The 16,924-nt window shown below is 36.0% G+C and overlaps 2 protein-coding genes across 2 annotated transcripts in view; one reads left to right on the top strand and one right to left on the bottom strand.

Moving 5' to 3' along the window:
• Positions 1 to 1,532: 1,532 nt before the first annotated feature.
• On the bottom strand, positions 1,533 to 4,147 carry LOC132144161 (E3 ubiquitin-protein ligase TRIM35-like). The gene is made up of 6 exons (XM_059554925.1): positions 3,664 to 4,147; positions 3,348 to 3,443; positions 2,760 to 2,981; positions 2,652 to 2,674; positions 2,444 to 2,562; positions 1,533 to 2,365 (listed from the first exon to the last, which is right to left on the bottom strand). Exons 1-6 carry the CDS (start codon positions 4,045 to 4,047, stop codon positions 1,689 to 1,691), a joined length of 1,521 nt encoding a protein of 506 aa, XP_059410908.1. The 5' UTR covers positions 4,048 to 4,147; the 3' UTR covers positions 1,533 to 1,688.
• Positions 4,148 to 4,731: 584 nt separating this feature from the next.
• LOC132144282 (procollagen galactosyltransferase 1) overlaps positions 4,732 to 16,924 on the top strand; it is a 15,360-nt gene continuing 3,167 nt past the window's right edge. Inside the window, exons 1-5 of the mRNA XM_059555062.1 lie at positions 4,732 to 5,244; positions 13,221 to 13,331; positions 14,329 to 14,446; positions 15,345 to 15,479; positions 16,829 to 16,924. Of these exons, the coding sequence (XP_059411045.1) occupies positions 5,039 to 5,244; positions 13,221 to 13,331; positions 14,329 to 14,446; positions 15,345 to 15,479; positions 16,829 to 16,924 (666 nt within the window). The 5' untranslated portion in view covers positions 4,732 to 5,038. The remainder of the gene's footprint in view (positions 5,245 to 13,220; positions 13,332 to 14,328; positions 14,447 to 15,344; positions 15,480 to 16,828) is intronic.

Genomic DNA, 16,924 nt, shown 5'->3' with positions numbered 1-16,924 from the left:
GAATGCTAACAGCAGATGGGGGTCCGCTAGCCAATGGCAGCACCCAGGGGTGCTTCAATAAAATATGAAACTCTGCCCCCCTGGATTATCCTCATATTTGTGTCTTCAGTCATCCTACCATTTTCTTTACACTTCAAATATGTAATGATGTCGCAAAATGTATCACAAAACTCCCCAGTCTTTCTGCCCGATATAACTGATTTAGTCCTGTATTGGTTCTGTTTTATCCAAATAAAATATCTATGGAATGCATATAATTGTCACCTGATTTAATTACAGATTTTACCATCTTGTGCTGCACTCGTATTTAATGACAAGATATTCTCAGCTGGACGAACAGCTGCTTTCAGCTTCCCCTTTGAGATAAACATACAAATAATTAGCATATAAACATTTGATTTAACTTTATAGGCAGGTTTAAGGTTTGAAAAGAACTGCTTTAATGTGACATATCATGAAAATATGACTTTTACCTGGTTTTACGTTCTATAATCAGGTCCCCAAAGCATCTACCAACCAAGGAAATGTGAAAAAGAATAACCCAGTAACTTAGTTTTGGTAAACCTTTTTCTGCAAGTATCTGAAAAAAAACTAGTGAGTCTAATTTTGCTCCCTTGGTGACGTGGCAAAGGGATTTTTCAAGAGACAATGGTGTACCAGCTCTAATGCCATGGTGAAGGTTTGAGCAAAACATTCTAACTGTTCTGTCTTTAACTCCACAGATGTTTTTGTGAAAGTGTATATATAATGTGTATACAACAGAATAAACTAGAGGAGTACAACATCCCACAATACAATGTCCCTGACATTTCCTTGACATTGAAAAGACATATGTGAAATATTATTACAATATAAGTGGTAATAGTGTTGTTGGCTGTTATATGTGCCATATGTATCACTTTAAACCGCACTTTAAAAATTAAGTGCATTTTTATGATAGCAGAACTGTAAAGGGACCATTGTAATATGGTAAATATATTAGTTGCAGAGTTACTTATCAACAGCTGTCTAGAGGGTACCATCAAAATAATCAAACTGATATTACAATAAAAAGAGTTCAAAGCAAATGTGTCATATTAAACATTCATCTGATATGATATCCGATATTATGGCTGTTTGAGAAAAAACATTATAATTCTTATTATTATTAGTACTACTACTACTTATAAGTGGTATTTGACCACTTTAAGTAGCATCAGAAAAAAATAGCAAGATTTTTTTTTATTATTATTATAAATACGAATATAAAAAGTGTTACCAAGTTTTTATTTTTTTGCTCACAATATTTTTTTATATATATATTTATATTTATATTTACCACTGATGTCACATGGACTATTTTGTTAATGTTCTTGGTAACTTTCTTGGCCTTGAACAAGAAACTTAATTTGTGTTCCAAAGATGAATGAAGGTCTTATGGGTTTGGAGAAAAAATAATCATGTACTCTTCTTGACTAAATCACTTCAGTACCTTTCAGTAGAATTATGCATTGTTTTGTTTTCACATTTTAGTTATTCAAATGATGAAATGACTAATTACAAATACATAACTCACCACCCAAAGGTTAAACAGTCTAAAATCAGCAGCACCCTCAAATATTGGTCTCTTAAAAGGGTTAGTTCACCCCAAAATCGATCTTATGTTGATCTTTGTTGATAAGGCACGAGGACAATAGAAAACACTAACTTCATTTGTTATGTCTGTTTGTTGTGAATGATAGAATCACCAGTAAGGCTATGAAAACCCAAAAACAGATCTCAATAAAGCCTTTGTATCTCTCCTGGAAGGACAGATTGCGCTCCACCTGTTTACCAGCCAGAGTGATTTTAGCTGGGACTGGAAGGACACGCAGTGGGACGGACTGATCCTCCGGAATCACAAATGGAAAGAGTTCTTTCCCTGCAGGCACTCCAGTAATCTTTGCAAAATAGGAATCACTCCTGGCATCAGAAAAGCTCACCTTTCTCTGCCACCTGCCCAAAACATCATAATCATCCTCTAGTCTCACTTGCACTACCTCAGGATTTGTCTTTATAGTGAACCGTGTGAGAGTGCTCAGGAAACTGTACATACATCCATCTCGTCTGAGACCCCAGAAGCCATTTTCAGGACTCAAAGTCTGTGTAATAGTTTTTCCATCTGATTTAAAACACACTCCAAGACTCCAGTGGCGACTGTTTCCCATCTCAATTTGCCACGTGTGAGTGCCAATACCGTATCCCACGCTACCCAAAACCATACGGCTCCTATTCAGAGGAAAAGCATTGGATTTGTCCTGTCGATGGAGACATGAGGTGACAGAGGTCAGGTCATCTGACACAGAAAAGTCTGCTGGAGTTGTATGTGGATTCAGGATCACAGGATCTGCAGAGAACAGGGAACAGTGATTTATGATGATAAATGTAGTCGTTCTTACAGCAAATGAGCAAGTCTAGTACTCACAGTAAGGGCAGATGTCCTTCATATTATCCCACACTTGGTACTTCAAGTTCCCCAGATGTTTAGAAACATCAATAAGACTTTCTGAACTTTGTTCCTGATCTGGGAGTGTGTATTTAGCTCTGAACACATGCACACAAACAGACTTCAGAATAAAGAATCTGTACACTGATAAACTAATTCATTTGTTTCTGTAGAAAACACAAAATACCTGTTCATAATGCTGTTATAATTCTGCAAGAATGCACAATGAGACAGCAAGATTAGGAACTGTTGTTAAATAAAATGTGTGAGTATGTGATGTTTCTGCCGTCCCAACCTGAAGAAAGGTGATGTCATCGTCCTTCATTCGCTCCTCCAGCTCTCGGAGTCTGTCTGAGAGCGAAAGTATTCTTCCCTTTGTTCTCTTCTCCATCTTCACTCTCTTTTGTTTCTCCTCTACATTTAGAGCTGCGATCCTCCTCTCCTCCTCCTTTTTAAGGAAGTGATGGAGTTTCTTAAACTCCTCCTTGATTCTTCTCTCTGTCTGCTGAACTAGAGACTGGGGGGGGGGGGGGGGCAATTCATGCATGTTTATTGCATGTGTATTTACATTAGCAGATTATCATGCCTAATTATGTTGGCTTGAAAAATTAATGTTTTTCCTAAAAATTACAATCTAAACTTGAAAAAGAAAATCCTATAGATTTACATGGACATATTATTGAAACAATTCAAATCAATTCAATCACCAAGTGACATAAAATCTCAAATCTAATAATCTAAACTCAATTAAGGTGACAAATCTCGTGCCATTTTTAATAATATAAATGTTTCCCACATCAGAATATGAGATACAAAATGAATCAAATATTTAATTAAATATTATTTTAAAGATAATATATGAAACATGTATGTAATGTGTCACCTGATTGTAATTCCAGATCTTGGCATCTTGTGCTGCAACATTCTGTAAGGACCACAATGTCTTCTCAGCCGGACGAAGAGCTGCTTTCAGCTTTTCCTTTCCAGATAACCCCGCCATTATCAAACAACACGTGTATGAAATGTTTTACTAAGCACTTAAAAGGAAATTCCATTTTAGCTTAACTTACTCCTTAGTCGTTCTATGGAAATCAAAGTAAAGTAGTTCGTTCTAAATGATTTGAATGCTGCTTTAATAACCACGTCATTGTATTAAATAATGAAATAGCATATATAAAATGTCTAATATACATTCTCACCTTGCGTTGTTGCACAGCCTGTTGCAGCGGCTGTATTTTGTGTCTTGCATGCTCCTGTTTCTTACACACTGCACATATAGCCTCTTCATCTGTTTGACAGAACAGCTCGATTTTCTCTCCATGTATCGGACACTCGTGTTCTTCATCCCTCTCTTTCCTCGTGCTTTGCTCTCTCAGGTAAGTCTCACAGGTGTTCCTCAAGCACAGGTTGGACACTGGTTCCTGCGGGGACCCCTGTCTACAGACGGGACAGTTTCTGGAGCTGCTGGAGGTCCAGTGATCATTAATACACTGTCTGCAGAAACTGTGTCCACAGCTCAGTAACACCGGGTCTCTGAAGACATCAGTGCACACAGGACACGACAGCTCATCCTCAAGCGCCATTTAGACACAGAAAACATGAAACTGAATAAAGATTTCTCTGAGAACAAATCTGACTTGCAAAATAAACACTTCCTAGTTGTTACAGCCTTTGTATGAGGAAATGACATGTCAAACTTTCATTGGAAGAAAAAAAAATTATCGAACTGTTAATATATCCACATGACAGGGGGGGCGCTCATGATCCTCTCCGATTCACATTCAAATCTGCAAAAGACTGCTTATACCATACTGCCAAAATCTTAGTAACATTCATACACACAGATTTGTTATTATTATTAAAATAAGAACATTTTAAATAAAAACTAAATGTCAACGTGTGTGACAGTTAGGATTAGGGGTAGATGTATAATATTTAATATTGCATATTGTTAATTTCCGTATCATATTGTGCATTAAAAAGTGTATAGCTGATTTGAACTCATCCTTGCATTTAGGCTACATGACTGTGAGCAGCAAATGAAATCATCGAGCGCTTTAAAACAGAGCTGCACCGTTTGTCCCACTGCCATATTATTCTTCACTATTCTAATAAATATATATTCATACTCTTCTGGTCTGCTCACGAGACTCAATACTGTAGAACACTTGTATTGTGACGTGTACGTTAGCCACACCCACAAACTTTCTAGCAGAGTCGGACCGAGCGCAGCTGCTGTTCTTAAAGGGGTCGCCGCGAAATTAAAGGAGAACACACCACTTTATAGTTTAATTTCAGTCTACAGCTTAATTATCGTTAACCTCTCTGTCCTTTACCAGATGATTGAGAGCAGTGTATTTTTCTGATATTTTAGTACCACAACCTTTTTGTTTTTTAAGAAGCCTTTCCCTTTAAATCTCCTCCAGGGACCACCTAGAGTCGCTCCGCATTTCTGTCGGTTGGCAGTAAATCACCGATGGTAGTCACTGTTCGCGTCAGCGCGCCGCGATCAGTCCGCCGTTCCGCTTTCTGCCCGATCTGTCGCTTTTCCTGAAAACCTCTCGTTCTCCAGCCATGCATCTGCTGTGTTTCTCTATCCTGCTGCTGTGGACCGGACGGGCGCGCGGTTATTTCCCGGAGGAGCGCTGGAGCCCGGAGTCCGCGCTGCTCGCGCCGCGGGTGATGCTCGCGCTGGTCTGCCGCAACTCGGCGCACTCTCTGCCGCACGTCCTCGGAGCCATCGACCGCCTCAGCTACCCCAAAGACCGCATGGCTGTATGGTGAGTCCCGGCCGATTGGACTGTTTGGCGTTATTTATCAGAGTTCAAACTCTGCGCAATTACGCGTCTGACAGCTGCGCGTCCTGCGCTGGACTCGTGCGTTGCGTGTTTAACTGTATCACGGTGATGCACGCTTGCTACAAATGAAGCGAGCGAAAGAAAACAACATGCGTTTATGTGTGTATTGAGTGAACTAAACTGAGTTTTCTGAGTCTTTAGAGATGTGCTTTATGATTTATCTCTGTTTGGAAAAGGGAGCAGGATAGTTTTGACTCGGTTCCTGCTGTGACCTGTGTTCGTGGAGGAAAAATGAGCGAGTATAGACGTGTCGAGGGCAGACAGACACCCCCTTCATGCCCCTCGAGCGGCTCTGCCCCTTTTTTTCCCCGCACATGCCGATCTGATCAGACGACGTGTCTTTGTAGCGCTGCGCGCGTGATGGAATCTGTGAGAGAGCAGAAGAACACATGGAGAGTCAGTGAGCTGAAAACTTTCCCTGCGGCGACAGACAGATTAAATATATGAAGCACCTTCTGATAGTCTTTATAACCTCATAAAACATGCATGCCAGAAGACTAGGGAAGACATCGTTAATAACTGAATTATGTAGTGAACTACTTATTGATTTCTATTTACTTAGAGCAGTTTATTTTAATATTTAGTACTCACAGTCAACATCTCATCAACAAATACTTAACGGTCCCATATTGTCGAAGTTTACATTTCCAGGCTTTTTCATGAAATATGAGGTCTAGGGGGCGGGTCATTCCTGTTATAGAGTATATTTTATGTCCCAATGATTTATTTAACCATATTTTCTCTAAAATGAGTAAAAAAAAAACATGTTTTAATTATGTTATAGAGTAGGCTAAACTGCCTCTAATCATACGTATAAATCATGTGAAAATATAATTAATTTTTTAATTTTCTTCAATTACCATATCATTTTCCACCCTGTTAGTACAAACTTTCTCGCCTTCCAAAACTGACTGCAATTTCATTGAGACCATTTTATAGAAGTGACAAAATTTATTTTTCCCACTGGAATTCATCTGTAAAAACTGAGGTAAGCTTCAACTCTCACTCCTAAATTTTTTTTTTTAGTTTTTGAAATGTTATCCTGCTTGTCCCGCCCTTAAAGTTCCACCCTGTTAGGCTATATTATGGAGAATGTTTGTCCTATCAAAAAAAAGATAAAAACAAATCTGACATAGTTATAAAAGTTCTGTTAATCTGTAGAAGGTTAGCTAAATGTTGCTCACTCAATGAGCTATGGCTAACTTAGCTCAAAATTCTAATAGAATAAATAGTATTTAGTGTATATAGCAAAAAAAATATATATACTGTATGTGTATGTATGTATGTATATGTGTGTGTGTGTGTGTGTGTACCCCTTAAGCTCCCAGGTCACTGGTACAGAAGGTAAAAAAAAAAAAAACACCCACTATGCTTAGCGTGGAAATATTACAATATTTAATACAATTAACGCAACATCCATTTTTTCCATCATAATTATCATCATAATAAAAAACACTAAAAAGTGGCATCACTGTCCATTACTGTTCCTTCTTGTGATGGTTTTTGTGGTTGTTTGTTAATCTAGTTAATCCAACTGATTTATAACATCTTTATTTTTTATCAAATATAAATAAAAAAATATATTATTTATTATTATTTATAATGTCTGTCCTCTCTAATTTGTAATTATTTCTCTAGCCATCTGAACAGATAATCGTTTTGCCCCCATGATTGATTGTGATAAGGATAGCTATTTTTTGTGTCCCTCCCCCAAAGGAAAGGACAAGGACGGAAAGCTTGTCCACCGTTAACAAACCTGTTAACACTGGTGTTCCACCCTGTTATGCTCCTTTCCACCCTGTTAGACAAGTCATTTTAAATAATAATTTCACAGGTGAGGAGCCCTAACAGCATATAGATGTTCTTGAGCAATTTTTTTATTATTTACAACCCTATTGGCAAAAATTGGCACAAAAAGTACCTGTTCTTAATAATTAAGACATATTCTATTCATCAATAATTGTTTTGTTATTGTTTTTAAAATAACAAATAATAAAATGGCATAAGACATATACTATCCAAGAAAAGCTTATTATTGTTTAACATTTATACATTTATACATTTGTAAAGGGCTTTGGATGGCCATGTAGTCTGGCTATAAAAAGCGCTATATAAGTGCAGTCCATTTACCATTTACATTATTAACATGTTGTGATAACTATCCATATGTCCCTAACAGGGTGGAATATTTTCATGGTCCGTGTCTAAACAATCTACCCATAATTATTATTTTTTGAGTCCCTGAGCTTGACCAATATCCATTCCTAATAGTTAAACATGTCACTATTTTGGTAGAATGAAAAAAATAATGTAACTTTTATTCCAACACATCGCATATCAGGAATGACCCGGCTATTTAACTACCTTATACATTTCAAAACAGTCAGTCCACAGTAAAATGCACACAGCCATGCATAAAGTAGCTGTGATTTCTCTCAAACAGTTGTGACTTCCGTAAAAAATTGACATCAGAACTGCACAATATCTCCTTCAGTCACCCCCCACCGTCCCACTCTCCTTCTGTCAAACCCCCAGACAACACCGCATCTGTGCCATTGCAGAGCATTGAGCAACAACAGCACTGAAACATGTGGAAAAGTTTAACTTTAACCTCGAATCCAGATCGGATGACCTGTAACGTTACACTCTCACTCAAAGGATGGACGATCTGACAGGATTGTTACTATGAGGAGATCACATCTAGCATGTATAAACAAACTCATCGCGTCTAGCGCGTCATGTTAAATATGTGTATACATTTCAATTTCAGCAGGCAACTATTTTTACAGCTACATTATAGTTCCAGCCACAACAAATCACTACATTGTATATACAATTACAAATGATTATATATTATGGTCAGTTTTTGTTTTACACACATGCACATATATTTTTTCATTCACGACATCATGAGATGCAAAAAACATATGGCAAGAAATTTGAAGACTCGTCCATAACAACAAAAGACAATACTTTATTGAAACCTTTCAATAAGTGTGCGCTGCAGAACCTTAAACACTAGCCTACTTCATTTTTCCCTTGAAAAAGTAAAGGGATTACTTTATTTTTCTATTATTGTTTTCTGTAATTACAGTTACTTCCATCTGATGTCATTTGCATGAAATACTAGAACTACACTGTAAAAAAACAGTAGAATTTACAGGATTTTACTGGGAAAAAAGTTGCCAATAAAATCCTTTAAAAATAATGCTAATTGTTACGGGCTGAACAAGACGTGAGACAAGTGGATCCATTTGCTGCTAAATTGTTGTTTATTGTTGAGGATAACCCCTTGAGATGAAACATTTCATTTTCAAGGGGGTCCTCGAGACCTAGACAAAGATAATACAACACATATACATTCACAAGCACAAAATTTGAAGCTTTATTAGGAGACGTGGTCAGAAACAGGCATTGGTCAGACAAAGGCAAACAGATATGTAGAAGACAGGGCAAGAGCAATCCAGTAAACAAGCGTGGGTCAGTCAACGGCAAACATAATACATCAGGGAGGGATAATCCAGGTACAAGGCAAAGGTCCACGCAGGGACAAACAGTATCCAAAGAGGGCAAGACGAGAGAGGAAATCCAAAGTACACAGGACAAGACAACAACTGAAATAATCTTACACTGAAGATGTAAATAGTATCTTGTAATTAAATAACTTTAAAAGTAATTTAACCAACACTGGGGCCATTGTATTGTCATTCAGTGAATTACTTTCAGCACATTAAAATTATGTTTTAAGTAGGATGTCCAAATGTGCAGTATTAATTAAAACAAACACCTGGACTTCGACATCCAAAGGGGCAACTAGAGCTCATCTGATGATTATTTACAACTTTGAAAAACAATATTATTTAATGACAGAACATACTTTGTAGGAAAAATGGATGCAGTTTTAGCATGGTTTTTTTTGTTTGTCAATCCAGAACCAAGTTCTTTTCCAGTGGATTATATAAAACTATTTTCATATAATCCAATAAACAAACCTGGTTTGGAGGAAAAATAAACAAAAAAGCCAATCAGAATCCATCAGACTTTAAAGAGCTCCATCATTTAAATGCTAATGTACAAGCTGGATGCTAATACAGTTATCGTTCTTAGTGTGAATAAGCCTTAAATGAGTACATTAAAATAAATTAATGAAATTGTGGGTGAACGCTTCCTTTAATGTGAATGTTAAATTGTTAAAAATAGCATCTGATTGGCGTGTAGCCAAGGCATGTAAAACAGTTTTGGCAGTGTATTATTCTCGTTTCATTCAGTTCAGAGTCACAGCAGTGTTCAGAACTGAAGCGTCGCTCTCAGCATGTGGTTAACAACAGAAACCGAACCGCCGGGGTTTGTGTCGCTGCCACAAACAGACCAGAACGAAACCGCAGGCGGTCCGAGCCTCTCAGAAGCCGTTTGGGCGGGTTCAGCGCTCGTTAGCGCTTTAACAAACTGAAACGAAATCTGTTTACACAAAGTCTTTGATAATCATCTTGGCAGATCTGAGTGCACATGCATGTCAAATTCTATATAATCTAAAGCGTTACAGAAATAACTCCAACTGTGCTTAAATCAGTTATGAGAGGCGCTGACCACTAACAAGTATGATTGCTACATAATCGTAGCATTAGAGCGGTTCACACACTCACATGAGAACAGAGACACACGACAGCTCGTGATTAACATCTCTAGTTTGGTGGGGTTCTCATCTGCTCCAGATTTCAGTTTTACTGGTATACTGTAGGATGGGCGTCGTCACTCCCGCTGCCCTGTGATTGGTTCTCTCTATGGCTTCAATTGACTCTGTAAAAATCAGGCAGCCACATTATAGATATAATTTTACACCCACAGATGTTTAGTTGCCATTTTATCACCATAATTAGATATAATATATAATCCCACCTAGAAATTTGTAATGTTCTAGGAACGTTTTCAGCGGCTAGTTTTAATTTAGTTCCCAGAATGTTCTACTAAAAATTAGGATAACATTCTCTAAAAACATTCTAAAAATGTCTATTGATAACATTGTTACAACATTATTCTCTAACATTCTAATAAAGCTTCCCATCACACTAGATGTGGACTGACATTGCTCAGAAGTAAAATGTTGGTTGAAAGTGAAAACCCAACTTCTGTTTGGTGTCAAACTCCAGCGTAAATACTCCAAAAACAGTATTACCAACTTCACTTATTATAAACAAGATTTATTTCTGTCACAAATGTAAAAAAGTTCTTATTGAGATTAACAGAGGTGTTGATGGTTTATTGAAAATAATAGTTTAGCAAGTCATCATTATGGTGATCAGTACTTAGGCAGTATGACTCTTTCAGTTACGGTTCATTTAACTGCTGTAGCTATATTTGTTACAGCGAAAACAGTGAGAGACAAATGTCATCAGGTGTTGTTGGTCACTTACTAATATTAGAACTTTCCTCGTAGTAATCTGGTCAGCTTGTTTTATCTGGAGTTCTATGCTATTAATTTAATATTAGTGACTATAGCATATGCAATGCATAGATCATACAAATTTATATCATATTTTGTCTGCTCTTTTTAAATTACATTGTTAATGAACCAGAGAAGCTTAGACACACAGAGACCTCAAGAATTACTGTATGGATCTCAACAATGGTGACATGCTTCATGCCACGATGCATTCTGGGTGGACATGGATCAGTTTTGTGTGATGTACCCAGAATACATTGCAGCATGAAGCATGTCACCATTGTTGAGATTCATACACTGAATCCTGATGTTTGTGTGAAAAAAAAGTATTTTTTTTGTGTCTCAGTGTCTCAGGCTGTTTAGCCATTAAGTTGCTTTAATAAATAATATGTAACTAACACTATACATTAGATTTGGTGAAATAGGGTAAACAAACCACATATGTGATGATGTGTTTATCACCAGTAAGCAACCAGCACCATCAAACCACATGTTATCTTGCTGTTTTTGCCACAATTAAGATTACAGCAGTTAAGGAACAACACTGACAAGTCAAGTGTCAAATTGCACAACTAAAACCAACACTTATCACCATTATGGTGACATCAAACCAAACGATTACTTTAAACAAGGCAAGGCAAGGCATCTGCTTAAATCTTAGTTAGAATGTTAGGGGATAATGTTCTAATAATGTTATTAATGAACATTTTAAGAATGTTTTTAGAGAACGATATCTTATCTTTTGAGAGAACGTTCTGGGAACAAAAATAAAACTACCCGCTAAAAACATTGTTAGAACAATCATGGTAATGTTCTGAGAACATTTTTAGAACAAAATAATTCTAACTGGGATAATATGTAATTATAATTCATAAACTACTGTTTAAAGTCAGTAAGATCTTTTGTAACACTCACCCAGGCTTCTTGTATTTAAAAGTAAACACATTAATTCTGTGAAATAATATGACAATACTATTACAATTTATATATGATGTCATATATTGTGATTTAAAATAACTGTTTTCCATTTGAATATATATTAAAATTTAATTTATTCTGACGATGCAAAGCTGAATTTTCAGCAGCCAACAAATTAGTGTAAGTTTTTATTATGAGTAGTGTGGAGATTGAGATACATTTTTATTTCAAGATTTTTTGATGAACAGAAAGTTGTAAAGAACAGCACTATTTGAAACAGAAATCTTTTCTAACATTATATATGTCTCTTTAGTCACTTTTGATCAATTTAATGCATCCTTGCTGAATAAAAGTATTAATTTCTTTTAAATGAATATTTTGACACCAAGGTTGCAAACATATACCATCGTTAATATAATATAATATAATATAATATATATATATTTTTTTGGAAACTCGAAGAAAATTTTTTTAGATGCAAAACAAAATATCACATTATTAACAAAAATTACTTAGATCCGAAGCATTCTAGTGATCTCTTAACCTTTTTATGAACACTAGTAATTTTTGTCTTTGCAAGTTTAGTGTGAATAATAGAAGCATCCAGACCTGTAGGTCATCAAACACAATCCTGATGGAGATGCAGACAGGTGTGTCAGATTTGATTGAGACTGGAAAAAAAGAGGTATGGAATTTGCCTTAGGAACTTTCAGAAGCTTCTGTGTGTGTGTGTGTGTGTGTGTGTGTGTGTGTGTGTGTGTGATATGTGATTGTGCACCTGGATACCATCTGTTCACAGCTGAACCCTGAGCACCAGAGACAGCCTGTGTGATCTCAGTGATAACTTGCCTTGATTTCCCCAGGATCATCTGCTGAACTCACCTGAACACACACGTTAGTACTGCTTCTGGCAGCGTTGGGTGTTACACAATATATGTAACGCAAGTTACATAATCAGATTATTTTCCCAAGTAACTAGTAAAGTGCATTACTTTAAATTTGCAACTGAGTTTTGCACTTCCTTCAGCTTCCTGAGGCTTCTTCATTTAACTTTTGTTGTGAACAGGCCTTTACAATTGCCAAAACTATTTTTATTTTTAGGTTTTTCTTTTATTAAATACAAATAATCAAGCCCAGCCCATAATGTATACATAAAATAATGCATAACTTTTCATAAAAGTAACATAATTAGTTACTTTTTATGAAGTAAAGCAATACTGTAATGCATTAGTTTTAAAGTAACTTTCCTCAACAGTGGCATCTGTGTGAGTGAATCTGACTCGTTTTCTTCACTCACACATTGTGTGAAGGGCTCTGGTTCTCCTGTGCTGCTTCTGCAGCCAAACACTAAAGACCAGCTTGGCTTTCCAAGGTCATGTAGTGCAGTTAAATATGGGGTGATTTTACAGCGCTGCACGTCAGTGCAAACTCAACACTCAGAAAGAAAGGACAATTAAAAAGTTCTAATTACAGTAATTTACTTTCTATTTTGTCATTCATGTTTGGAGAAGTCTGTTTCAGATGATCTCTCTGTCCTCAGGGTGGCCACAGATCATAATTCAGACAACACCACTGAGATCCTGCGCGAATGGCTCATAAATGTCCAGAACTTCTATCATTATGTGGAGTGGAGACCTCAGGAGGAGCCCAGGTGAGACTGATCTTAAAATACATCTGAACACAAACTACAGGATCACAGAAACATCTGCACACATCTGTGATCTGACCAGTGTCTGCTCGCTTTCTCTTCTTATGTTAAAAAACATATTTTGGTTAATCAATACAAATTCGTTAAATATCAGTGTGATGTTGACCTAAAAAAACACTGATCTTTTTTAAAATTTTATTTCAAACAATTGTGTTCATTAAACATTAAAAAAAAATTTATATATATATATTAAGATAGATATATAGATATTTGTGTTTGTGTCTTTTATGCGTGTTGTTTCATTGTGATATACTATTGTAGTTTTCGTTGATTTTTTTTATTAGATTTAATTTTTATTTTTTCCTTTCATGTTTATTACATTTTTTTGTTAAATTTGTTGTAATTTAGTTTTTACCTTTTTTTTATGTCTATAATTCACTTAAAAAAATCGTTAAAATGTACGGTAAAAAAGACAACATTAGGTTTAACATACAACCCTAAAATACAAAACTTATAAGACAAAACTAAGGAAAAACATAGTTATTTCAACCAAAAAAAAACAGTTTTTTTTTTATTGTTAAGCATTTATCAGTCTTTTAACCTTAAAAACACAATTAATTAATTTTTATTTTTATTTCAGTTTGAGTAATTTTATCAAGGAAACTAAATGACAATAACAAATCTTTTTTTCAAACCAAAAGTTTCTGTTTTTTATATATATATATATATATATATATATATATATATATATATATATATATATATATATATATATATATATTGTATATTGCACCACATGATATTTTACCACCTCAACCAACCTTGCATTGCCATTAAACTGATTTTTTTTAATGCAGAAAAAAAAAACATGCTAATTCTAGTGCATTTAAGTCATTTCATGTATAAATTGCATTTGAACTTATATTTGAATTAATTGATAGGATGACAAATCAGTCAGGTTTGTGGCTCATGCATGCATGTTTGTCTGTGTGTTTCTCAGTGTCTATGAGGACGAGAGCGGCCCAAAGCACTGGACGAACCTGCGCTACGAGCACGTGATGAAGCTGCGTCAGGCGGCCCTCGACACGGCGCGGGAGATGTGGGCCGACTACTTCCTGGTACATTACCTGAAATCTGAAAGTCAGCCACCATCATCCACGGCTGTAATGTTGCCTGTCAGTGCAGATGATGTGACAGCAGTGTGATTACACTTCACTTCCCATCTGTCGAGGGTCACGGGCTGCGTTGCTTGTCTAAAGTTAGCAGTTGCTCTGTTCAGTATTACAGGGTTATTTCTGCTGCTCTGTGATCAGCTCTGTTCCTGCTGTCCAGCGTTTGGCTCCACACTAGTTTAACTGCTCTGCATGTGTTTTAGTGGAAGAATTCTGTACCATTATAGGAACACACTGTCCCTCGAGCCAAAACCACTGCCATGTATACAAGTCAAACATCTTTCCTGGAGAACCACATTGAGTTTTATCTTCAGTAACTGACATACATTAAATCGTTTTTTAGTCATCTCTTGAGTTCAAACTGTAAAAGCAGATGTAAATTTCACTCAGAAATAGCTAGTAAACTTCACAAATAATTACAAAGAAGCAGGATGATTAATGATTTAAATGAAACAGGCTTATACATTTTAAATGAACTTAATTGCAACCTACAAACGTGTAATTACAAATATATTTAAACAAGTTCCAATAGAAATTACATTCAAATGTATTTTAGTTAACCATAAAATTTTTTGTCAGTGCATTCAGCCGTGCTTTAACCATATTTTAATGACAACAGAAGTCATTTTCAAATGACATATAAAGATATACTTAAGTCTTCTTTATATTTAAGCTAAAATACAGTTTAATTTAATTGAAAATAACCTCTAGTTGAGTGTCAGAACACATTTTTTGTGGATTGGTTTAAAACAATGCACATTTTTTGAGATCTAACATTATGCGATTGAATGTTGAGTTGCTATGAATAATAAATGAAATAAGCCTGACAGACTCGTGTGTGCAGATGGTGGACTGTGATAACCTGCTGACTAACCGGGATGTTTTATGGAAGCTGATGCGGGAGAATAAGACGATCGTGGCACCGATGCTGGAGTCCAGAGCGGCGTACTCAAACTTCTGGTGCGGCATGACCTCTCAGGTGTGCATCCTGTTTAGACTTAGTCCTGTGTCAAATGTGCTTTTTAGTTTCTGTCATACTGTATTCTTAGTCAGGTTTTGGTGACTAAACACTGGATATTTTAGTCAAGGTTTAGTCAGTGAAGTTTTTATTTTTTTTAGTCATGCTGCATAGTGGTTTAACTGAAAGTCACAATTTCATTGCACACAATTCGAATAGATGTCATTGTTATTGTCAGTTGTCAAGTTTTCTAAGTCGCAAAATTGTTAAATCATTAAATCAAACTCAATAGAGTGTTCACGAAGCACAAATAAAATAATCATTTTGACCCTTTGCCCAACAGGGATGAGAGTGGCAGGGGTTAACGTCTTGAAGAATATTTCTATAATATATAATATTATATATATTTTTATTAACAATATTGCATGTTTATGTAAATTATAATTAAATATTAAGTTTGCATCTGGCAATCGCAAAACAGGCTTGTTAAAATACATTTATATAATTTTTTCTACTTTTTGTTGAAAAAGATAAAGATAACTTTTTTGTTATAATTATTTAAATGTTTATGTTACGGTTTATAGCTGGTGTGTAAGGAAGGCGCTCGAGGAAGATGAAATACAAAAGGTACTTTTAATAATCAAGGGAGAATAATGGCACATCCAACATAAGACAATATACAACACTAATCACGGACGAGGAAGAACTAAACGGACAGGGTATTTAAGCACACAGGAGGAAATCAGGGAAATGGAGACAGGTGGGGATTAATCAATTAACAAAACAAGAACAGGAAAAAGACCAAATAAGGAAACTGAAAGTCACTGAATGTAACAGTTTATAAGTAACTTTCATATTTTTAAATGTTGTGTTTTTGCCTCTTTTGTCAGCAATATTGCATGTTATTATAATTATATATTTATCAGAGTCTTTGTTTAATGATTGTTTCAAGGTCCGTTCACACATCAATTAAGATGTTTACTCTAATTGCACACTCCAGATTTGTCATCTGTCTCTTTAATTTCTCAAGCTCTTTAATGCAGGATGATTTCTGATTGATTGTCAATATTTCTATTGTTCATCAGCTAAAAAAAAACAAAGAGTGTAAGCGATTCCATCAATGTTGTTCTTCTGTGTCACTATCCTTTTATTTAGAACGACTTTTCAAACTATTGTTTCAAATTATTGTTCACACAGGACAGAAAAATAAAATATTTCGCGCCGCGAATGAATGATCGCACCTGGTCTGAATAGCTCCATAGGGATCCATTGTTTCGGATTCAGTGTGAAAAGGCCTTTAGTGTTGGAGGAAGGTTGTGGGCAGACATCTTTGTTTGCAGTCTTGTTAACGAGCGAGTGTGTTATTACAGGGTTATTATAAGCGGACGCCGGCCTACATGCCGATCCGCAGACAGGAGCGTAAGGGCTGCTTCGCCGTGCCCATGGTTCACTCCACCTTCCTGATG

The sequence above is a fragment of the Carassius carassius genome, chromosome 7 (genome assembly GCF_963082965.1).
Source record: "Carassius carassius chromosome 7, fCarCar2.1, whole genome shotgun sequence".
Lineage (NCBI taxonomy): Eukaryota > Metazoa > Chordata > Actinopteri > Cypriniformes > Cyprinidae > Carassius > Carassius carassius.
Note: the sequence above shows the minus strand (reverse complement) of the source record. Positions and strands in the feature narration are given on the sequence as shown.

What these genes read in the sequence shown, in the direction of transcription:
- LOC132144161 (XM_059554925.1), bottom strand. Translation starts at nt 4,047, where the DNA reads ATGGCGCTTGAGGATGAGCTGTCGTGTCCTGTGTGCACTGATGTCTTC. An exon ending in AGATCTGGAATTACAATCAG is followed by an intron (nt 2,982 to 3,347) that starts GTGACACATTAC and finishes CCCCCCCCCCAG; the next exon opens with TCTCTAGTTCAGCAGACAGA. An exon ending in GAAGGACATCTGCCCTTACT is followed by an intron (nt 2,366 to 2,443) that starts GTGAGTACTAGA and finishes TGTTCTCTGCAG; the next exon opens with ATCCTGTGATCCTGAATCCA.